Genomic DNA, 25,160 nt, shown 5'->3' with positions numbered 1-25,160 from the left:
GTTTGTAAAATAACAGTTTTACAACTTTTTAAAAGCTTGTACGTTTATAATATTTCCATTTTTCTGCAGTACAGTATATATCCTTACAGCGTGAAAAATATGTATTTGCTCCAGTACAAATACAGTACACGTATTTAACCATTTCACTTACCAGATAAATTATGAATTATGCAGAGCCCCTTGGTTTGTATTCTTATTGCTACGTATAAGTGAAACATACATTTTTTTAGTTTTTAATTATAACCTAGTGGCATTTTCTTTTATCCTTGTGAAGGTTATGACAGTTTTTTAGTTGAACTTGAATACAGTGCATTTAAGGAAGGGAAAATGGATAATAATTCAGTGCTAAATTTCTTTTTATATTTAGTAAATAGTTACAGCGAGAACGGTTTAGAGTGAAGCCAGTGTTTTGTGTTTTTAACATAACTTAACAAGCAACACAACAGAGCAACTGATCAGATCTCTTTCTCGATATCTCAGCTACAGTGGCTTGGCAGAAAACTCCAATACAGCCTATTTTCATGAAAGACATTTTTAGTTAAATTTTTTCAACGTTTTTCACTTTTGTCTTTTATGTTCTGTAAACAGGGAATACTCCATAGTGTAAACAGGAAGTGGCACCAAATTGTATTTAAAAAGCATGAAAAATGACAAAGCTGGTGGAAATGTTATAGTTAATATGAACATTTGTGGGCTTATTGGTGCTTTTTCCCGTTGAATGAGAGTTTTGCACCAGAGAAATAATGAATGAAATAATAATTTATAAAAAACGATACATTGAAAGATTAAACGATTTATCCCAAATCCATCTGATAAATGGAGGTGAAGAACACGGACTTTTGTGCCTAATTAGAAGTAAATGTCACATGGGAACCCCCTAGTGGACAACAGTGGTTAATGCATGTCCCAAGCTTTAAGTACTGGTCAATCCTGTACTCAGTGTCTTATGGTTTTCATTACTGCTGGACTCCCGATGACTTATTTGAATCCTTAATTGAACTGAAAATTTAATTGGTTAAACCACTTTATTCTCCTCCAGCAAATGTGTAGTTTTAGTGTTCGTGTGACGTAGGAATATTTAAATACATTTTGTATTCTCAATTCTCTGTATATTAACTACAGTATTTAACTCAAACTCTTAAAACAATTCTAATTATTAAAATATAAAATATTGGTTTTAATCAAAGCATCAAGAGCTCAAAACACAAAACAGTATGAAAGCAAAAACATCAATACAGCACACACTCATAGAATATCTATCTTCAAAAGAGTTAATAAATCAAAAGTTTGAATTTAATGTGAGAGATTTTTTCACATTGTTTAACTGAGGAAAGCTGCTTATAAATATATATTAAGCTGATTCATAATCTTTAATTGTAGGATCAATGCATTTCACTTAATTGTAGATGAACATTTGCTACCCGTTTCTGATAAATCAATAGAGAGCATTTACTGTACTTCTTAGTTTTCACCGTCCCCCTCCTCCTTGATTCAGATGATGAAAGTGTGTTGAATTTAGACGACATGAGAACTAGCTGCTGGTGAACGTGAGGTCTGAAAAAGCCTGTGAAGACTGACAGCTCTGACATTCGCAATGGACACCAGGATGGAATTAAGCTCCCTTTTACAACATGTGAATGGGTCCCTGTGTAATCCTTTAAAGGGAATCCAACTGAATATGTCCTCGATTTTGTGTATTTCTGCAGGATGGGTCATAAAAAGGATTAAGCCCACTTCCTTCCCTTGATTTCTCATTTTGGGAGCCTCAGGTTTTTGGCATGATTCCTCCTAGGACCTTGATTTCCTCTCCAAGGCTTAAGAAGTCAAGGTTCTGTCATGACAGAGTCAGCGACTAGGGAGCTTAGAGTATTTTCCCACGGGGAAAGAATGCATTGTGTTTGATTTTTAATCAGTCCAGCAGATTACACTAAGTAATTAAAGGGCTTCCAAGCTTATTCAGGTTACATTGTTGCCCCACAATTTATGCCAAGCAATTACATACAGTATATGTATTCCAGACATGTAAGTGGGTTTTACTACATGCTTCCCATATTCTTATTTTGTATATTTTCAATGTCAATCCAGCCCCCTGATACACTTTTTTCCTAAGAAGGACAGAGAGCGTTGGAGCCTAACCTGGTAGACATAGGTTGTAAAGACTACATCCCTGAAAGAACTAAATTATGTCAAAGGCAGGCACGCACACTTTGGTACAATTTCTTAATTAACAAACTGTCTTTTCACTGTGAGAAAACTAGAGTAACTATAAAATACTCATATAGGTATAGAGAAAACATGCAAACTCCACACATAAACCTCACCATGTAAGAAAGGTGGGAAAAAGGTCAATTCAAAGTTCAGATACCTTTTGGGGGTTAAAACTGCTAAAATACGTCTTAATGTACAGAAGACAAAACATGTTAAGTGTTCTTTGCTGATTACACTAACAATATTATAAAAACATATTATATTATAGCTGATCCAAATAATCAAAATATTTATTTAATTTGAAATCACAAGAAATGGTTTAACATAAAATTACATTTCACAAGCAAAGGATAATGAGCGAGAGTGGTAAAATGTTTGGCTCTCTGCAGATTCAGCACAGATGTACAGTAATTGAGGATTGCAGAAACAATGAGCCTTGATGTTTGACTCATACAAGAAGGCTTGTAATAGTACTACAGACACTGTGCAGCTGTGAAGGTTGGGATCAAGATGTACCTTGTATTTTTAAACTAACTGTACTTTTAATTCCAGTAGTTGTCAGAAAACTGTTGTTTTTTTTATTTTTGTGCTCCCCGTACTCAAAAATAACCATTGCACTAAGGGAAACAAACTATGCATAATGCTGGACCTTACAAACACCATCTGGAATGTGTTACTTTACTTAATACTCATTTTATATTGCTTCCTTTTTTTGATGTCATCTTTTTGTTTCCAGTCAGTGTACTTCTTCATCTTCATTTAAACCATTAGCGTGTCACTTGAAAGACAGTACACTGGACCCTGAGGGAAAAGGAAGTCAAATTTTGGAGGGAAAATATCATAAACCAAATAGGGGTTAAAAAATGAGGTGATCTTACAGTGCTTTTGCTGTCTTTTTGACATTTGCAAAATAACAAAATTGGAATCTAGACAACAATATAATCTTTACACAAAACAGAGTTTTTATATGAAAGGCCAAAGCCAAACATATGCCAACAGTTCATTTAAAATAAATGGTTCATGTTTTGTCAAAAGAAAACTACAACTGTACAGTAACTGGAAAAAAAGATTATTTCAAAGAGATTATTTCACAATTTATTCATGCTATTATACATTTTCTTACACAAAATACTGCTATTTACACTTTTCAGTTTAGAAAACTGCAATCACTGTACTTGACAGTTTTCACTTGAGTTTGATGTGCAAGAGAATTATTTTTCTTTCTAAATGCAGAACCATGAGAAAACCAATCAAATAGATCAGTATGCTACCTCTACCGGAACAAAAATTAACCCTTTCAGCAGGTTGTGAATGTGAAATTCATATATGCAAAGTTTGAATAAAAAGTAGACAGAGATAGAGTGGACTTGAACAAGCCCATAAGCCCTGGGCTTTAAAATGATGAAAGGCATTTTATCATTCCCAAAGGTATTTAATTGGATTCTATTTCCTACTTATTTTACTAAGCTGTCACACAAATTATCTTGCTGTGGAATGGACAAAATAATTTTTCATGCTAACAATGATCATACAGAGCTGGCTAATATGCTTTATACATCACAATATTACTGCAGTGCATTAAATCTCACAATGTTTCACATTTTCTAAGAAATAAAGACATACACTGTAATAAGAAATTACAATTTTGCCATACTTCAAAGTAGCAATTTTAGAGTTACAGTACCTCAGATGTCCATACTAATTTTACAGTAACTCTGCAAGCTTATGTTTGCTGCATATCAAAGAATTTTAATTTATCATAAATCTTTACTTAGTCTCCAAGGTAATTTTTAACACATCATGCACTCAGCTTTTCTTTGTTGTAATGCCTACTGTATGGTCATTAAAACACAAAACACTGACAAGTTCCTGAATATAAACAGACATAATCAGAGTTTATATGTAACATCTACACCAGTTAAACCTGAATGCTTATTTCATGTTGTTTATTTGATCAAGATTTCCAAATAGCGTCTTCATTAATCTACATCAATAAACATTGTTTACTGGTGTCAGTTCACTGTTCAAGTACTTTTAGAACAAAAAATATATATTTTGATGTATCCATATATAAAACATTGTCAGTGAATCAGCTTAATCAGAATCTTTTTCTGATGGATGGACAATCCAAGATGAATCCTGTTTTTTATCACTAGGATCTGCAAGAGTTATTTTAATGCTGTGATGATTGATTAATTGTATTTAAACTGCCATTTAATAAGCCATTTTTATTCAACACATTTATTCTATTCACCTTGTTTTTACAAAAAACAGAATCATTTTGTTTTCACCAATTAACACTCAATATTCATATATATTGAAGTCTTGAATACATTTAGTATACATTTTTCATATTTCAGTACTTTAAGTTCAAATTTTTGCATTTTAAAGTTAAATCACTAAATCATACTATGTTAAAAAATCTGTCTAAAATAGAAAAGGCTCTTGACCTTTATTTAAAACACAAACAAATTTACAACCTACTGTAATACATTAAAATGATAAGGCTCCCTAAGAATAATTTTTGCGCAAATATTTTTAAACTTAGTGACCCCTCCCACACACATGATATGTTTATGGAACAAATCAATCAGCAACTTCTCATTACCAAAGTTGGTGTTTCATATTATTATGGTGAAAAAAGGCAAAACAATCTCATTATCATTGGTATATTCAGAAACTTATTCACATAATAACTGTATTTGTTTTCTAAATATTAACCTAAAAAAAGATGTAAATCATAATACTGTCCCATGTTAAATACAACACAGTGTCCATATAGTAAAACGTGAATAAAAGGCACTGCTCCTGTTATCCTACATACAATCACATCATTCGGAGGGAATTCTCAGATGAGTTTTAGATGATAAAAAACAGCTGTAGAAACATATATGTATAAATAAGAACCAGCAATTTCACCACATTTATTTTACAATGAGAAATTCAAGATGAAGCAGTGGAGTGACAGCTAGCCTGCCACATCTACTACTAAATATCAAGCTGGGTCTCATGAGTAAACACTAAACCTTTTTTTGTTCCTAAAAAAACATGCTCATATCAGCAATGAGGATGCAGACATAAACAAGTAAACCTTTTATTTTCCGGTTTGTTTTGTACAAGAAACCTTGTAAAACCTTGGTAAAAATTTGCATCTTCTTCAATTATGTTTCATAATGAATGAGAACATCTGTAGAAAAGAGCAATATTTGAGCAAATTCCTTGACAACTTAGAATCTGAGTGTGAATTTTATGAAAAGTTGTTGACATGCTTTGATGGCTTAAGCAATTTTGTTTCTGTAATGTGGTACTGTAGGTGTCCTGGGTCACATCTTGCATCAATAAATCAAGTAAGTATAATTTTTTTTTGTTCTTGTCTTTTCTCATCGACACTTGTCTCTGACAGAAGGCTTCACACTTCATTGGGGCTCTGTGGACTTTCTCCAGGACTGTCCTAGAGAAGCTGCAGGTGGTGGGACTGCATCAGTGCTAATGGTCACACTGGCTGTCCACAGCAGCATCTCCAACTGCTGCTGCGCCATTCCTCACTTTTCCATGTCCTTCATCTTCTGCTGAATCGCTTACATCCTCCTCCTCTTCATGGTCACTCCTCTCGTCGCCAACCAGCTAGAATCAGGGAGTCAAGAAAAAAAATGATTCCTCATTAACCCACTCATTTGCATTTAAATCATCACAGCTTTATAATTAAGTCAGAGATGAATGAAGTGAAGTCCTGTCGACTTTCTGCACAGTGGGTTTAAACTCAGCTGTGTTTAAACTTTCAAAATCCTGTGCCAGTGTTTTGAAATTAATTTCCTGAAAGAAGTACATTTTTCTCTCAGCTTCCCTAGACAAGACTTTAATCCCTTTGTTGGACATGACATTCCCTCCTATCATATGAGTACAGAATGCAACAAGATTACTGTGAACCCAACCATCATTTCTATATAGAATATAAATGGAACCACGTTTTAAAATAAGGATAACACAATGCTATAAATGTTTATGCCTTGATATTTTCCTCGTAGGTATCAAAAGTCCTGCTCTTTCATACTCTAACCTCAGTATTGCCAAATGATACTTTTAGAAGTAATTACTTCAGACTTCTGAAAATGAAATGAAATGAAAAAATAATGTTTTTTGTTTAACACAAATGTTTTAGCTAATCTGTCCTTATCAGCTGTATAAATCCCAAAGGCTTCTTACATATATTAAAAAGTTTAATTTTTAACTTAAAACATTCAGTAAAACACAAGTAATTGTGATCAGCCGAAATAAACTTCTGAGAACTGTAGTTCTGTGAATTATGACGTTCATTAAATCACTCAAGATTATGTGCCTTGAATCAACAGGCTGCTAATAAACTTATTAAGTGTGGTAATTGATTTTGGAACCTTTTCAATTACATTTATCAAGAAACAAGCACCTTGGCAATTCCACGGTAATTAGAAAGTCCTAAACCACTCAGTCATTTACATGGTCTGTAAAATAGGAGTAAGTAAAGTCTGCTGACAGTAGACATGCATGAAAAACTCCAGAGGAAAAATACTGTGCTTATGTATTGCAGATCTAAGCAGGCTGGTCTGTTATGGCATCCGAGAACAAACAGAATGGCAGGATGGTTTTTCCAGAGGAATTTCACACACTCTTTTTTTGTCCACAAAAGTTGGAAAGTTACTTTCTAAAATGTAGTAATGCAGTATTTATTGAGCACAGCTGTTTTGCAACGGGCAGTGAGTAAGATGTTTAAAAAGTCTGCATTGTGCTCTTAAGGAAATGCTGCTGAAAAGAAAAACAGCTAGTCTGCCTACTCTTTCGTCTACTCTGTCATGTCTTTAATCTGATTAATTAGTGTTTAAGAATAAAAATATTTAGAGAATAAAATATTTTATCTTTAAGAGCTATCATTAATGTTTGTGTAATATTTTCTGTTTTTACTTCAATTGTATCTAATTAATGTCAAATATAGATATTGTGATATAGACTTTGTGGATATAGGAATGTCCACAAAAGAACACAGATGACTATTTTGACTATAAGCAGTTCCCTTGGATATTGCAAATCACACACTACAAATATTAATTTCAGTACACAGTGCCATCCAGTGGCCAAAATAATTAGTTCACAATATGTTGCAATGTATCAATCCCCAGACAAACAACTATAGCTTTTGTTCTTTTATCTACTCTGTTTGTATTGCAGCTTCTCTACAATGACACCTTTTACAAAGCAGAGGTGGAGATACTGAAGTTACTGAAAATACAGTAAATTGGCAAATAAACTTGCAACATTCCTACCTTTCATCTTAACAGAAATAATTTCATCATAAAGCAATAAATAACAACATTTTAAAAACTCAGAACAGCTCATATTGCATTTAATTTTATTAATTGAATATACTTTGTTGAAATGATTATCTAATTATTAATTTTCTCAACAAAATATGAGTACTTGCTTTCTTGAATTGAATGTAGTACACACAATGGCACCCAGATAAACCTGCACATGTTTGATGCCCTTCATTATGAACAAAGCCCAGAGATTTGTTCAGATCAATTGGGCTTGCATCAGCTAGAGTAGATCATGTTTCCAGGGGAAGGAGTCAAGAGTGCTTCCTTTAAATTGCACAGTATGAACTGTATCTGGATATGTACAGTTTCTCTGTTATTTAGCATCATTATACAAATTTTCCTTACTGTAACAGTATTCCACTACTTACTTTGTATTCCAGATAACAATTTGCCAGACTTTGGCTTTGGAATAGATAGAATTCCCACTTATTGAACTGGTATTTTGGCTTTTTCAACCATGAAATTAGATGCTCCAAACTCTTTGGCTAAATTAATTTTTGAATGATCCCTTTTCTTAGTACTTGATATGAATTTTATTATCTATATCTATGTCATGATAGGTCTGAAATTGAGACACCAAAGGCATTTTCTTCTTGTTTTTTTTTTCAATTTCACCCCACATTGGAGAATCCAGAAAGAGATACAAGGATTTTTAAGCTCTTGTCCAGCCACAATGAGATTACTTTTTGGTGACTATACAGTATACTGTAGATTCTACAGTATAGAAGGTCTAGATGTATCTTAAAAATCACACACATGGACAATAACTTGGTTTACAATTTGTGCTTGTGGATGCAATTTCCACAAATACTATGCCCAGCTACTGTACTAGAAGAGTTTACGGGAATTTTAGGACTTCTGTTACTGAGTTACCATAGCTCTCAAACCCAAGTGAATTTCTTGCCATGTATTTTGAAGGAATTACATGTATTTCTGCTTCAGGCTGTAGAAATCTTTTTCCATTACGTATAAGCCTTTTATACTCAAGAAATAGCTTAATCTCTATCCATCAAATGTTCAGTCTCCTTCCTTTCACCTCTCTAAGCATTACTGAAATTCATCCATGAAGTGAGTGTTTTTATAACAATCAATGGTAATTGGATACTCAGCATGAATTCCAGAACTGTTTCTCAATTCGTGATGGCAAGGAATAGAGGACCAAGGTGTTTTGAACTTCTTGCGGGTTCAACATTCTCTGAATAGGGACTACCAACTATCTGAGAGGAATTAAAAACCTGAGAGAGTATTGGTTCCAGTACTATATACCAATGAGAAATAGCTCAAGAGATGTAGAATGGGACTGGATGACTAAAACAGAAATTTAATAAGATTTAGAATTCATGACCGGGCAAACACCTGGCAGATGAAATCTTATTTAGACAAGTGCAATGTAGATAGAAAATACAAGTTATTGATACGGAATAGGAAACACTGAACTTAAAGAAGCTGCTTTTGAAATGGACTGAGAATTGTGTTTATGTTGACACTCTATTGACATCTTCCAGTAAACCTGAGAACATAAAAAAAAGGTTAATAGAATGGTAGGACAAATAGAAAGCATAGAATAATGTGATGTTATGTTAATATTGTACAAGTTGATCGAAGCATTACAAAAATTGATTTCTACTCCGGAATCACTCAAGAGCAAGAGATTCTGATACACTCCTGACATAAAGTAGTGTCCTACATTGACAGGTTAAAGGGAATGACCCTTAATTCTTGAACATAGAAGATTGAAGATTGATTTAATCATAGAAGATTAAATCAGACAGAGACCTGATTTAAGCAAACAGAATCTTCAAAGTAACTGACAAAGTCAACCCGAAGAACATTTTCAGTAATGAACACAAACTGGTTAATGCAAGTGGAGAATTCTTGGAAGTGAATTTAAAACTGAGAAAGAAAAGACATTTGGGGATTTTAACTCATGGCTCTCTATACAGGAGTCCAGAGCCCTAACTACTACTCCACACTACTGCATTTTCACATTGTTCCAGAATTCAGCACAGTAATTCTAACTTTAGAGTTAAGAAAAATAAAACTGCTTGTCTATGGTGAGAGAAGCAACCAAATTTTCAACAATGTTCATGTGCAGTTTATTAGAAGCACAATATCATTTTTTTAATTCAAGTATTTACAGTTGTGGACTCCAGCCTTGTACTATTAATCTTTTAAAAAGCCAGGAACAGCACATGTGATCCAGCTGGAGTCTTCTGAACTGAGTTGGACTAGAAAACTCAGTGACTCTTGAAACACTCACTTAATCTGACTGAAAAAGCTAGTCTAGGCGTGAAAAATACGGCTAACCTCTAAAACAGATTGGTTCTGTTGTATACGATACAATTTCTTTTCCGAAAATCCACATTCAAAATGAGATTATATATTTCCCAAAAAATACCATGAGATTATATATTTCCCCCAAAAATACTGGTGCAGGTCTTGACTGACACAACAATGAGACTTGAATGTGCTCTTCCTGTAAATGTCTCTCCTTCAGTAATCGTTCAGTGAAGCTTTGGTACTCTCATGTCCCATTCTGACTGACATTAGTTCACTAGTTCAGGTGGGTGCTCACACCTGAAGAAGGCTCCACAGCCGAAACGTTGTGTCTTTTCAGCATGAAATAAACCTATTAGTTCACTAGTACTTGTGTTAACAATACAAGGAAATTACCTTTTAGTGTTGACTATATATTTACTTGAAATGGAACATAATCCACTTTCAATGAAAAGAAGAGTGAAAAGGAAAAGTAATAAAACTGGTTTGACAGAGAATATAAGTAGTTGCATCAGCTTACAGGTTTCATTTACAGTGTGTAACAGAAATCTCCTCTTTAATTTAAATACATTAATATGTTGAAGGTGTCACATGACACCTGCCTATTGAAAAGAAAAGACAGAGAGTTCATCTAGTGAAACTGACCTACAATATACAAGCTAATATTACCTTAAGAATTAAAAGATTTAAATTCAGTTGCACTGGCCAAAGCTCAAGATTTTTCCACTGCATTCTAACTGCCAACCTGTCATGGAAACGTGGTTGACTGACACAAATGTCTTTTCTTTCTCAGTTTTAAATTCACTTCCAAGAATTCTCCACTTCCATTAACCAGTTTGTGTTCATTACTGAAAATGTTCTTCGGGTTGACTTTGTCAGTTACTTTGAAGATTCTGTTTGCTTAAAGCATAGTGTTTTATAAAAAGACTGAATGCAGTGAGATACATCCTGCATGAGAAACACTGCATAATTCTTCTAAGATTTACAATATTGGATGTAATTATGGAAAACGAAGACAGAATGTTTATATGCAAAGTGCATATAGTAGAATAATCCTGTTTTAAAAATTAAGCGTTACCTAAAAAAGTATTGCGTTTATGTGACACATGTAATTGGTAACCAAACAACCTTACAACTATGCAAGTCCAGGCATGCTACAATCTGTGAGTTTGAAACAATATGTTGAACACTATGGATCCTGGAAAGGATATCATACATGATAGGCAAAAAATTTTTTTTTTAGCTAAATAAGGCTATTCATTTCTTCAGACTGCGGCATGAAGTACAGTACAGTTTCATTTCATCCAGTGGCTTACATAAAACCCTGAAGAGAACGCTGTGTTTTGGGGGCTGTTGAGAAGGGAAGTGGTTGAGACAAAAAAAACAGAATTCCCTTTGTGAATGTCTTTATGGCAAGAACAGTTCTTTCTTCAAGAAGAGCAAGACAGGTTAGCACAGAATGGTCTCCATTGGCATGCAGTTGCTTGGAAACTTTTTCTGACAGGAGGAAACAATACAAGAAAGGCAACAGAAATGTAAGAGTGCTGTGGTCAAACCTGGATAAAGATGCTCTTCACAGGCGAGTTCAGGTTTGAGCTGCTTAGTAATAATCAGCAGAAGTTTGTTTGAAAATGGACTGACCAATAATACAATAACCAATAAACAAAAAACATGTACATGAAAGTTCTAAGGCCACTGAATGTAGATGTACTTACATTTCCAAAGAGGAATTTTTTCAGCATGCACAGAATGAGATAGGCCCAAAAAATGTGCAGGAGCTGCAGGACCACAAGCATCACATTGAAGAAGTAATAGCCAAAGAAAGCTGGGAATCTCTGCACTGGATAGACCCATGTGCAGTGGATGAGCCTGGAGAGAAAACAAGGGAAATAAATAAGAGTAACGGAGATGGTACGTTTTATTGCACTTACATATTTTTTTAACAAAACGTTTTTGTAATATAAGATACATATATTATAGTAATCCTACTAATTAAGGCAGATAAAGAGCAGTATGAAAAGTCTCATGGCACCAGTACATTGGGTTTTATTGAAATACAACATATGGTAATGCACTTCTAAATAAAGTAACATAAATATTTCATAACGTACGCCTTAATTTTGATCATTGATCCAATAATTCTATAAATTGTTCATGTGGTAAAAAAACAACAACAGTCATGAAACATATTGCTACATTTATTTGCATTGCTATGTTATAGTGCTTCAGTTAAAAGGATGAGGACTGGGCTTTGTTTAAGAGTTTAGAATAAGCTGATGGACAATTTGGAATGGCATTTATCTTTACAAAGTGTATTGTGTGATGTTAGCTGTGGATTACATTGGATTACATAACATAAAGGATGTTTTTACCGAGTTTCAGAATGTCTTCTGGCTTACAATGTGAATGAAAAAAATCTTTGACCATTTAAGAATGGCAAAGCAATGATTACTGTTCTTAAATTTAATTGAGTTTGATAGTTTTATAGAAATAAATGTTTGTCATTACTGTACATCTGTATCAATATTTATTATTTGTAGTTTAATTACTCTATAGTTCAGTAAATCTTTTAAGCCTTATGAAAAGGCTTTGTAAAAAGTCCATAATTTTGTGAAGACCTTTTAATACATCCAAATCTATGTGTCCATCCATCCATTTACTAACTGCTCTGTCCAGTACATTGTCACAGAGGAGCCAGAGCCTCCTCTCTGCCAGCAACAGATGCAATGCAGATTGCACCCTAGATGGAAAGCCAGTCCATCACAGGGGAGACACACAGATACAAACAAGCAAACACTCACAAGAAGGCCAATTTTCCCAGGAGCCACTTAATCTACCACTACGTCTTTGGACTGTGGGAGGAAACCAGGGCACCCAGAGGAAACCCATGTGAACACGGGAAGAACATACAAACTACACAGACAACACCCCAGGAACTGAACTCAGAAACTCAGTGCTTTGAGGCAGTATCCAAATCTATATAGTTCAGGTGGGTAGCTGCGTCAGCATGCGTAGGCTGCAAAGGAACAAGTAATAGGTTTATTCCACGCTGAAAAGAGAAGAAAGAAAACACAACGTTTCGGCCGTGGAGCCTTATTCAGGTGTGAAGAAGGCTCCACGGCCGAAACGTTGTGTTTTCCTTCTTCTCTTTATAGCATGGAATAAACCTATTACTTGTTCCAAATCTATATGTTTTCCATAAAATTAGTTATTTGAATAATACAATCTGCCCTGAACATAAATAAAACAAAAATTGACAAAAAATCAATACCATTATTTAAAAAGTGAAAATGACAGGTCTGTTTTCTTCTAAACTAAACTAACCTGTACTAACAACAATATAGGAAGCAATATTTTTAAACAATGTTAAGACCTGACAGGGTCTAAGACTTGTGCATTTTAAGAATACACTCAAGGACTGAAGTTCAATTCTGTTTACAATTCTTGACATTACAATGTAGTTCCCTTCAGATCTACTGTAGTAGAAATGACAGGACACATATAAGTTCTTTGACAAAAAACACTTACATTATAAACATTATACCATTGATATTTTCAGTGAAATGAGTAAAGTTAATGTTTTTAAAAAATAAAAGTGAACTAACCAGAAATATTTGTGTCTTACCAAAAAGGAAAGATGATCAGTCTGGTGATGAAGAATACCAAAGCAAATAACACAAACAGCAAATTGCAAGTTCTTGTCCATTTGGCATAATTAAATATCTTTGCTGACTAGGATGAGAAATAGAAAAAAAGTATTAGAAGACACGTAGATAGTATCTGAATTAATTATCACATCACAGCTGATATTCATGCTTGTGCTCTTCCTCTACGTATAGACAGCTGCAGTTCAATGGAGGAACTCTTTCCCTGCTTGAATTATCTTGCAAAAGTTCATGGTCATTTGGATCGTTTCCGGACCACTCACATCCCTGGACAGGATGCCAGTTCATCGTAGTTTATGTAAAATATTCACAATAAAAATTAATGATGTCCTTTTTAACAGGATATTTCAAGAATTACCTACTCATATTTCTCCTTAGTAGTGGCTTTGCAATAGAGCTTTATCAAAGTCCAAGATTTGCACTTTGTTTAGTAGAAATATTTGAAACACTACAGCCGGGATCAAAAGTTACCATGAACAATGCACATGGCTTTGCTTGTTTCCTCAAAATAAAAAAAAAATAAAAAGAGCTGAGCTTGTTGTTTAAAAAACAATCTATTTGGAGAAAATAATTATATATTACCAGAAGCTTACTTCTGGTATTATGAAAATTACAATTAAGAACTCATAAGGAGTAATTAAAAAAATGTAAGACACTCATGTTTCTATGTCAAAACTGATATCGCTTATATTTTTTTCCATTGTCTTTGTGTTCAGACAGCTTTGCCAAAACAGCTTATGATAGCTGAAAAAGAGCCTAACAGATTAACAGGATACTGTGGTGTATTTACCACGTCAACATTACTTACCTCCAGTAAAACATCAGAAGCATCATGTATAACCATCACAAGGGTCCCGATACGAATGTAATTGGCAAACCAGGAGAAGCCCAGCAGAAGAAGTGTTGCCAAGTGATGCACAATTTGCTCTTTAAAGTCCTTGCCATTAGAAAGAGAAACAAAAGTCAAACTGTTGACATATGTCAAACAAAGGACAGCTCACAAAAAATGGGGTTAAACAGCTCACCAGGGCAATCATTCCTTTGCAAGTATCTCAAACTCAACCACTGCATAATCATTTTATATAATACTGAAATGCTATATGAAATTATATTAATTTACAAATGGAACCGATGACTAACAAAGCAACTGCTCTAAATAAGTACTTTTAAAAATGCTTTTTTTTTACTTGCACAGCTTTGCTTTTCCCTTGTTTTAGGGGACGCTAAAACATAATAGAGATCATGTTGAATTAAAAAGCCTCTTATAAACTGTATAATAATAGATGAAATAGTTGCTTCCCAGAGTGAAGTTGTAACATTTAGGCTTACATTTATCTGATCATATAAAAATGGTACATTCAGAAGATTTTACACCCATATTTACCTTCCTTTTGACATCAAAAGCAACTCTGAAGAGCAGAGACCAGTAGAAGCTCATCTCAATTATGTAATACCAGTACTGGGACTCCAGCAGTGACTGCAAAAACACAGACAAACTGGTAACAATATACTACTTATCGGGGATAATAACACCAAAACTCATATGTTTGTTATAAATTTGCAGGAATATAATTCTGAATCACATTTTGTTGCCAAAATGTGGAAAATTCCATTAAAATATTGTATTAAACAAAATATGTGTATTTATTTATGTGTATTTAAGAAATTTTCAGTAGTGGCATTAAAATACTTGATTAACACCTAAACCGCAGACTTGAATTCCTACACTTTTAAGATTAAGCTTTAGACAGTCTTGAGATTAGTTCTGTTTTTCTTTTAAATAAGGAATACATATTTACTGTAAATTTAAGCATTAATTAAAGCTGTGTAAATGACCCATGTAGTGATTTGCAAACACTATCAAATTTATCATGAAACTTGTCAAACCTGTCAGTATTTCATTCATGCTGTTAATGCTAAACATTGAAAAATCAATTTTGCATTTGATTTAAGACACAAATACATTAATACATTTAAGTTTGTGTATTTGTTTAAGCTAGTAGAACTTCAGCATAAACGTTATAACATTTTTTTAATTCTAAACTAAAATGATGATCGACCCAATAGGCTGACAACATTGTGGCTCAGGAAATAAATCGATGAAAGGAAAGAACAATTCATAAAAGGTATATAACATAACAAGCAAAGTTAACAATTGCAAGTGTAAGACAGAAAAGGTTTAATCACACAACTGAACAGACCTATAAATGAAGATGCCCAATTTCAACTACTGTAGCTCTGCAGATTGTTCCAGTAATTGTCAGTGGCAAACTGAAGTGACTTGCTCACTAAGTTGGTAGTTTACTCTTAGAATGTTTAGTTTGACAAAAGTACTACAGTGTCTCTTAAATTTTAGGATAGTCCAGAGAACCTTACTTAATAAATTATTAAAAATGGTCAACTGTGAATAATAAACCAGAGGGCACTTGGAAGACTGACAATGCAGAAGTATGTTATTATGTGTTTTGCCATTACAAATCTGAAAATTAATTGAAACCAGTGCATTTGCCTAGTATGCAGAGGACCAATTAATCAAAGAATAAATGTCACAATGATGAATGTGATAGTGGCACAAATGATCAATTATATGACAAAATGACATCAAATTTTTCAATAGCAGCTCTAGTGGCTATTCTGTAAACAACATTACCATAATCCAAGAGTAGAGAAATTTGAACTGGAGGAACACGTAAAACAACATTTGTTGTGATAACAGAAATCAAGTTATTAATGCAGGTCTTGAAAGTTAAAGCAATGCCCATCCAGATGCCTAGATATTTATAAACCATAACATGCTTTTGTTTTGAAGTAAAAACCTTCCAATCATTATTAAACAGCCTGAATTATTTTAATTGAACACCATTGAGACGCAGTTTATAGAAAGCCTGGAAATTTTATGAAAACTGACAAACTCCCTATATAAACAACAAACAAAAAACCTTTTATAAAACTATAAAGTTAGGGTCACATTTTCTAACAGTAGATTTTAGTTGAGAGCAGTTATATGAACATTTGTGGATATTGTATCCAGGTGCAGAACAAAAAACTGACAGCATATGAAATTAAATATAGTTGGTCAAGTTATAACAAAGAACTGTTAACTTTTTAATGATCTTAAAAGTTAACAGATTGTTAACTTTTAAGTTAACAATCTGATGGTCAGCAGATTGGATATTATATGAACAGTAAGTGTAATAAAACTAGTTTAATACCATCATAACCAGCAGACTATAAGTACTTCTAGTTCTCTAACTCAATATTCTGTTAAACTGAAGGGACTCTGTACCACAATTATTTCAACTTGAATCGACATTATTTTTAAGTATTAAGCAGTTTTTTTTATTAGCCACAGTATTGTTTTCTTAAGTAATACTTTCTGTAATTAAATCTTGTACATGAGAGTGTAATGATTTGCTTTCAATTAATCAGTCACAATCTTTTATGATTGTTAAACAGGTTAAAGATTTAATGGCTTTGATATGTATGATGTTTAATTTAGATCTCTCAAAGTTCCTTTATTTCTAATTTGTCTGAAGGAAAGCCAGTCAGTGAGATTCTTAGAGACTCTAGCTGTCCAGAATAACAGAGCATCTTGCTTAATAAAACTGACAGCTCAGGGATAAAACCTGGGCAATTTTGGACTCTAAACCTCACAACTGATGCTTATTATTAATATTGCTAAAACAATCTTTTATACAGATTACACACCTCATCCTCAACTGATGGGATAAAAATAAATTTTGCTCCAGTTCCTAAAACTTATTTTAGATAAAATCACAGGGGATGGGCTCCCTTTAAAGTAGCCTCTGACAAACAGTATAAAAAAAATGATCACTAAGAATCTCACAAAATACAGTTGACTGCTACTTGTGTCTACTGGAGTGTTTGCAAGTGTGATGATAAGCAAGGCAAACTTAGGAGACAAGTAAATTCTTAAAGGTTTGGTTATAATCAAAAGCGGGCCAAAATGATCACACTAGCTTTTAACACCCCAATTGTAAGTTGGTAGAATTTCCTAAATTCAGTCTCCCATAAAATAAACGTAGTGCTCCAAAAATGGAACACAAAATAAGATCAGTATATAAAGTTATGGTGGATGCAGCAGTAGAGGACGGTCCATAGCCCCCTTATGTTTGGAGACCTGAACTTTTATTAAGAAATCCTTTTCCCTGTGCTGATTCTAATTTTCAGTGAACCTTCTGCATTCTCCCTGAACATTTCATATATCAGGGGAAGTCAATTGTTTCAATACTCTTTAATGAAAACTCAATTTAGAATTGCCAAATTATAATAGAGAATTTTACTTTTACAAAGATCAGACAATATATCTGTTTCACAAATGGCTTTAATGTAAAACATAATGTCATGCAAGATCCTGACTAATTAGTAGATAATTACGAATATTAGTGAATTTGTGCTTCTTTAGAGATTAAGAAACTAATTTAAGACATCCTACCTTTTAATTTATGCTAGTCTTGAATGATTTTTTTACCTTTATACTCTTTGTCATCCTTATAAGTAAAACTCTTACCACCTTGCAAAATCAAGTATAGCATCAAAATGTCAGGGGAGCAAAATATTTAACTCTTTGATTTAGAAGTTCAGGATATTTTCTTACATTTTCTCCACTACAGACATTGTGAGCTAGTGGTATCTACTGTATGTGTGTTGATAACACATACATAATAAAGAACTAACAGTTCAAGAACAGAATCAGAGTACTTTACTGGAGATACTGGGTTTGCATTTGTGAACAAAAAACGATTTTGCCCCGAATATTTTATCCGCTATGTCTGTACATTATAAGTAAAACACATATCCCTGACTTCATACAAAAAACATGCTTACATATTTGCAGTGGAGGACAGCTAACCTAACTGTTATGATTCTGTCAGAGATATCAGTGTTATTAACATGGGGATAGACACACCTGTTTTGGAAAGTCACCCCACACTTGTTGCATGTCATAGAACCATGGTTTCTAAAGAAAAGAGAATTATAGGCAATAGTTACATACACAATTTTTGAAATAATCATATAAACAAATATGTAATAGTAAAAAGATTTGTATTTCACCATATCATTTAAATGGTATCAACAAAAAAAACCCATGACAGTCTGGATCTGCAGCTGTTATTTAACTCTTTTTTCTTAATATCCTTTATGTGCCAGCACAAAGCCTAAACCAACCCAGAAGGAGACAATTCAGAAGAAAGTTGTTCTCTCTGAAATTAAGCATCTTTCCTTCTTTTTGCCTTCTTATATGGTAATGTTGATTCCACCTGCTCATATACTAAAGCGCAGCCCTTCAGTCTTTTCAATTCAGAGGGGACATATTCTGCACCTTCTGTTCACTGCTGTGTTGACTACAGTGTACCAAGGGCAGTGAGCATAAAACCTGTTCCTGACATAAGCAGTTCCAAGGTGCAACAGGTACAAAATAAATAAGAAGCAGAGCTCATTGGAAAAACCTTTAGCAATTATTTCCACAGATCCTATTATTCTCAGGCCTAAAGTGCCTATTTCACTCATTTAGCCCATCAGAGAAGTACCTGTGATGGCATTGCACTTGCAGGTGTGCATGTTTCAGGTAAGAAAACACAGGTTCCTTCAAAAGCACGTAAAGACTTCTTTGAGGGCTAAAAGCAAATCCATTTCAAGGACAATAATCCAAATATAAATGGTCAAAGGTCAGGGATTTTGAAATTGAAAGTTACTGTACATACAGAATTTAGAAATAAATGTCAGATTAAACATGTTGCTATTCAAAATGAAAATCCTTCAAACCTCTTTGCATGGCCTTATTGTACATTGAATATTAAGACCAACAGTGCTATAATATTTCAGGAACTCTATGTGAATTTTTTTAAATCTAAAGATTTTTATAGATTCATATAGATTTCTTAAAGATTTATCTATTGAGATTAAGCAAATTTCTTTGTAATTTCTAGGACAAATGCTGTAAATTGGCAAGATCATAAACGATTAGATAAAGCTCATTATAAAAAAGACAATGTTAAAATAAGATTAAATAAGCTGTTGAAATAAATATTGACTAATATCTCTGCAGTGGGGCTATTAAAAATATATTTTGAATTAAATTTCTCCTCTGACCGAACAGAGTTAACATAATCACAGTACCACTTCTGCCTGTTGCTTTTACTCTGATATAAACAAAAACCTATTAAATCCATCTTTACATTCAGCTTTTGATGAGAAAGTAGTTAAATTTAAGACTGAGCAAGCACATGGCAAAAGACAATACATAAAGATAATCAAGTGCTACAAGGAGGCAGAAAAATCAAATTACAGATTTTACCTGTCTACTTACAAAAACTATGAAGCAATGTAGTAAAAAGGCAAACAATTATAGGATGTATATTTAAAAGTGTAAAACTTAAATCAATTAAGGTGAAATTTAAAATGGTACAATGTACCAAAGTCTCATTTAGAACATTACAGATGCCTTGCAAAAATATCCAAACTTATCCTATGGTATCCCATTTTGGGAAATTACAAAAATATGAATACACATTCTTTAAACATAATAATTTATTATTTCACAGTAAGGTCAGAAAAAGCTGAAGAAATATGTTGATTGCATAAACGTTCACACTCATTAACTCAATATTTGGTAGAAGCACCTTAGGCAGTAATTATACCTGCAAGACTCTACCAGGCTCTATCAAGCTCTCTCATGTTGCTTGGGGACTGCTTAGGAACAGCAGTTTTTATGGTTTTGCAAGTCACTGTATCTGCAGTTTTGGTCACCACTTTACAAAAAAGATACAGGCTTTTTTTGGAATTAGTTCTGAGAAGAGTGACCAAGTACATTCCCAGGCTAAAGGAAACAAATATTTTTAGTCTTGGAGAAGACAACAAAGGGACCTGATACACTTATTTGAACTACTTAAAAGTATTTGCAAAATTAACATAATGGACTTCTTCGAACTGCACAGTGAAACACAAATCTGAAAACACAAGTAGAAAGGATTAGGAAGTGCATTTAGCATTGAAAGCAGGAGCCAGTTCTTTACACAAAGGCTTGTGGGAGTCTGGGACAAGCCGCACAGTCAAGCCGTCAAAGTTGTTCCTCTAGCTTCTTTCAAGACATGGCTAGCTGAAATCCGAGGATCAATAAGCTACTAATAATTAAAAAGACACATATACCAAATGTTTAGTTCAGAACATTTCTTGTTTTAATTTGATTGACATTTATCAATGTTGTTTTCCACATTACTTGTCTAAAATATAGGTAAACAAACACTCCGTTTTTCCAATACTAACTGTTTAGCTTTCGTTCATTTTGCTTTCTTCACTATACCATTGTCATCCTTGCTGCAGCTCCTGGGCTTGTTCTATCTATTGGTTATCTGTAATGTGAATTTATAAAAACAAGATTCTTTTTGTTTTCTGAAAGACAAACCTTAACAGAGAACATTTTGTTGTAGTACTTACATCATAAAGTGCCACTAAGCCTCCAATGAATGCTGACAAATAAAAAGTGAATCTCCAACTGCAGTGACAGAGAAAATATGTATTACAAGTTTTGAAATAACAATATAGCACTGATGTGTCACGGATGTTGGAGAGGATGAACCGTGGAATGACAGGAGAGCAAAAAGACCCTATGCGTAGCGGCGAAACGGGGGTTAGCCTGGGCTCAGCTGTTCAGGGAATGCCATATAGAAACCTATGCCCTCAGGTAGCGGACGTGGGGCGACCTGGTGCTAGGCGGGTTTCAGGACATCCGAACTTCAATGCTGAGCCAAGGCAGAGTGAAAGACCCGGAAATACATAGCCCCAGAGAGAGAAACATCGGAAGGACAGCAGAGAACCGGATATGAGAGACAGGACAGAGAAGGAGCGCCCTCTGGCTGCAGAGGGCGTGACATGATGTTTATTTTAAATATCGATGTTCAAGAAGGAGTTTTTATGTTAATGAGGCTACCTATGCAATTTCAGTTTGAATGTACCCACAATTTCTCTGTCTAGAATGCATGCTGTACATTCCCTTCAAGATTCCTCTTCACAGCGTTGTCACATGTCTACAGTAAGTTAACTGTAATGTTTAGGACAGTTTTCTTACCTGGCCTCCCTAAACTTCTTCAATATTCCTGGTCTTTCTTGGTTGCGTCTCCTCCGAAACCATCTTTCCACTTGTCTCTCAGACCAGTTGCATTTTTTTGAAAGGCCATTAATTTCTGACTGTATGAAATATATATATACTTTATATGTCAGATAAGGGCCAAAACTAATCATGAACTTTGTATGAAAATATTATATTCAGTTATTTCAAAATAGAGGTATTTAAAAAAGAGCTGAGTTTCCTGCTCTCCTGTATTTTTCCCCAGACTTTGCTAATGATCTTATTGTGTATGTACTGATGTTACATTTCAGCATGAAATTATCCTGTTGAAACATTGCAACATTAAGAAATTGAATTAGATTTCTATGAGGAAACTGCATAGACTGAAAAGAACATTGGTATAATAAAATCCATGTAATGTGATGCTAAAATAAGACATAAGAATCTGATCAAAGGGATTAAGGCCATAATACCATACCCAGTCCACCATAGAGAACATCCATATGAACTCAACTTTTGTGTTTGTGAACATCATAGAATTAAAAAAACCATGACTCAGACTGATTTATTAGAATATCGGCATGGATACCATAATTAAAAAGACTACTTTGAAAATTTTATGAATATTGAATATATTCCCTCATGCATTAGGCTTACATGTGTTTTCAGCCATCAATGATGCGCTGTTTAGAAAGGCATTGAATCCACCCGCTAAGACCATTATTTTAGTTGAAAACACAGTCTTATTTATAATACTTGACCTGGTCAAACACTGCGCAATATTTTTTTCCAAAACATGTCATATCACATTCCAAAATAAAACACAGTACAGTACATTTCAGGATAACAGTTACACATTTTTCCAGCAGTCAAGTTACTGCTTATAACTTAGTTCTTATTTTTGAAGGATTAATCCATCATAAACTAGGCTAATAGTTTTCTGTTTCAATAGGGTAAAATATTTTTCTTTTCTTTGTGTTTGACCTTGTCAAAAGCTTCAGTAAATCAACTTAATCAATACAGTGCAATATTGCAGTATAATACAATAAAAGGAGGGTTTCATCATGATAACTATCAGTAATTTGGTGTGGAACCCTACATTTCTCAGAAACCTACTTGTGTTGGGTTCTTGGAGTGAGAGCAGAAATACTTCTCTAGGACAGGGTTGTGAACAGCCTTCAGTCTGACTGTATCTTTGATTCCGAAGCATTTTGCTACTGGTGTAGCTATAAGCCTGCAAGAAATAAAACAGAAATGAGAGAAATCCCAAGACATTGATGCTGCATCAAAATGTGTGGTAACAGGGCTACTACAATAAAAGCTGGCATTGTAATACATACAGGTTTTTTATCACACTGCAAGTAAAGGCAATGCTTAAAGTGTAATGATAGTCAGCTTTCAATTATTTTTTCTCTATCAATCATTCTTCAGACAATCACAGTTACAGTATAGTGAAAAAGTATAACATACTGTAGACTAGTCATTGCAAAAGGATAGAACAAAACACCTGCTCTTGTAACAAACTAAATTGTATAAACTCCACAGTGTAGTGTTGTCCAAAATTTCTAAATCTAAATCAATGGCTATTCTGCACTTGGCCTAATTTAACCTAGTAATGTTATAACAGCCGTTCAAAATGCTTCCCATTCCATATCTTACCTTTCAAAGACATGTCGAATGATAAGGAAAGCTACTGCATATAGTATTGTGATGTATAGATGTGATGGTTTGGCATAGACACATCCATCTTTGTCTTCAAGATCAGCCCACGTCAGATTAACTGGAAGCCAAATGCGGTGCCACCAAAACCACTCATGTATGGTCTGGAACATCCTATTAGCACTGCGAAAAAGCAAATGATGACACCCACATGACTACTTGTAATCAAGTGTGATGATATAGTCAAACAGGAATATATATGTCAAGCCATGGAAAAGGAAGAAAAAGGGCTCAGTAAAAGAAACACTGTAAATATCTTTATTAAATCAAATGCAAGGGGCTGTTTAGTAAAGTGCCTAAACGTTTTTCTCCTTGATGTTAAATAAGCCTCCCATTAACCGGAATGTTAAATTTACACAGAAGGGATTAAATTTGGTCTCTGTATTCCTATTAAGCTACATATTTTAGATTCTCTTAACTCTTATATTACCAAACAAATAAGATGGGTCAAATGAATCACCTCTCTTTTATTCTGTTTGTTTTTTTCTGCTTTTTCAGTGTAGAATATTGCATTTTAGTGATTGTAGTTATACAATTAATGTAGTTAATAATAGTTATACAGTTGTAGTTGACTACTACATATAGTTTTCAATAACAGTTTGGCCAATTGTGTAAAAAAGAGAAAGCAAAACACTAAGCAACAGTGAAAATAAAGTAAGAAAAAATAATTTCAAGTTTTGTTGAAATAATAATTTCTGTTGTTCTGAAATAAAATATAAGTTAGAAAAACAACACTGCTTAATACAATTGTTTAAAATTGTTCTTCATTGTTTTTGACAGTGCATTTTAATTTATTATTTTTCCATTTTTTCAGGCTTAGCATTTTTTAACATTAATGAAGAATTCGCATGTGCATACCACATTTCATCGCAAAAAATCTAAAACACTTCACATATTGGGGGATCAACATATGCAATGTGAGTAAAGCACTCACAAAGGTGGAGAACTGAAAATTAATTTAATTCATGGGATTAATTTTGAATTTAAATTAAAACAATTAGATTATATAAATCTAGAATAGAATTTAGTTATAACACCAGGGTTAACACTCCTACTTTTGAAAAAGTCCCATGGGATCTTTAATGATCAAGCAATCAAGACCTTAGTTTAAGATCTCATCTAAAGATTGCACACCTATGGAACTGTGTCCCTGGTCCCCATGGTGTGGCAGGCTACTTATCTAATGACACCACTTACAGCTGTTTTTTCTTAGATGTTTCCCAATAACTAAGCCTAGTCTTGCTTAACTTTTTTAGATCTGAGGAGATTGGGCTACAAGAGTGAGATACTACTCTCTAATTGTAATAGTTATAGTAAATTGAGACCTTCATGAGGTAGCCACCTTTCAAGTGCATTCCAAGTTGCCCTTTTTAACTGAAAAGAAGTAAAGACCAAGCATGAAGCTTAGCAAAACAGGGATTGAATTTTAAGAATACTGCTACTGTATGTGCAAAACAACAGAAACAATTAAAACAACCATCAAAATGTGACTTTACATGGATGTTAAATTGTATTCTCAGTATGCACGTCTTGCCCTAGGTAACGTACATAAGTGTGGTTATAAGGAAAGGGGGACTTTTACATACAGTACTACTGACATGCATTCACCAAGGTACTGTACAGTGTTAACACCAAAAAAAGATAGGTAAAACAAACAGTGCACACATAAGCATATTTGTTTGTGAACTATTGGAGGCTTGTATTATATGCAGGGCTGTGCAGAGTGAATTGCACAGCTGCAACTCTGTTTTGACCAAATGACTTTCTGACATACTGGGGATAAGCTACAGTAAATGTTCAAAATGAAATGTTCAGATGTGCAATTTAGAACAAAAGAACATTAACCTTGTGTTT

At 33.8% G+C, this 25,160-nt stretch overlaps 1 protein-coding gene across 1 annotated transcript in view; it reads right to left on the bottom strand.

The window, feature by feature from the left end:
• Positions 1 to 2,473: 2,473 nt before the first annotated feature.
• cers3a (ceramide synthase 3a) overlaps positions 2,474 to 25,160 on the bottom strand; it is a 28,270-nt gene continuing 5,583 nt past the window's right edge. The window contains exons 2-11 of the mRNA XM_088921469.1: positions 23,247 to 23,429; positions 22,704 to 22,821; positions 21,588 to 21,706; positions 20,957 to 21,014; positions 18,429 to 18,479; positions 14,883 to 14,975; positions 14,307 to 14,435; positions 13,459 to 13,565; positions 11,549 to 11,702; positions 2,474 to 5,832 (exon numbers count right to left, since the gene is read on the bottom strand). Of these exons, the coding sequence (XP_088777595.1) occupies positions 5,695 to 5,832; positions 11,549 to 11,702; positions 13,459 to 13,565; positions 14,307 to 14,435; positions 14,883 to 14,975; positions 18,429 to 18,479; positions 20,957 to 21,014; positions 21,588 to 21,706; positions 22,704 to 22,821; positions 23,247 to 23,419 (1,140 nt within the window). The 5' untranslated portion in view covers positions 23,420 to 23,429 and the 3' untranslated portion in view covers positions 2,474 to 5,694. The remainder of the gene's footprint in view (positions 5,833 to 11,548; positions 11,703 to 13,458; positions 13,566 to 14,306; positions 14,436 to 14,882; positions 14,976 to 18,428; positions 18,480 to 20,956; positions 21,015 to 21,587; positions 21,707 to 22,703; positions 22,822 to 23,246; positions 23,430 to 25,160) is intronic.

Source organism: Atractosteus spatula, chromosome 7, assembly GCF_055471065.1.
Source record: "Atractosteus spatula isolate fAtrSpa1 chromosome 7, fAtrSpa1.hap1, whole genome shotgun sequence".
NCBI classification, from domain to species: domain Eukaryota; kingdom Metazoa; phylum Chordata; class Actinopteri; order Semionotiformes; family Lepisosteidae; genus Atractosteus; species Atractosteus spatula.
This window is presented reverse-complemented; position numbering and strand designations above follow the sequence as displayed.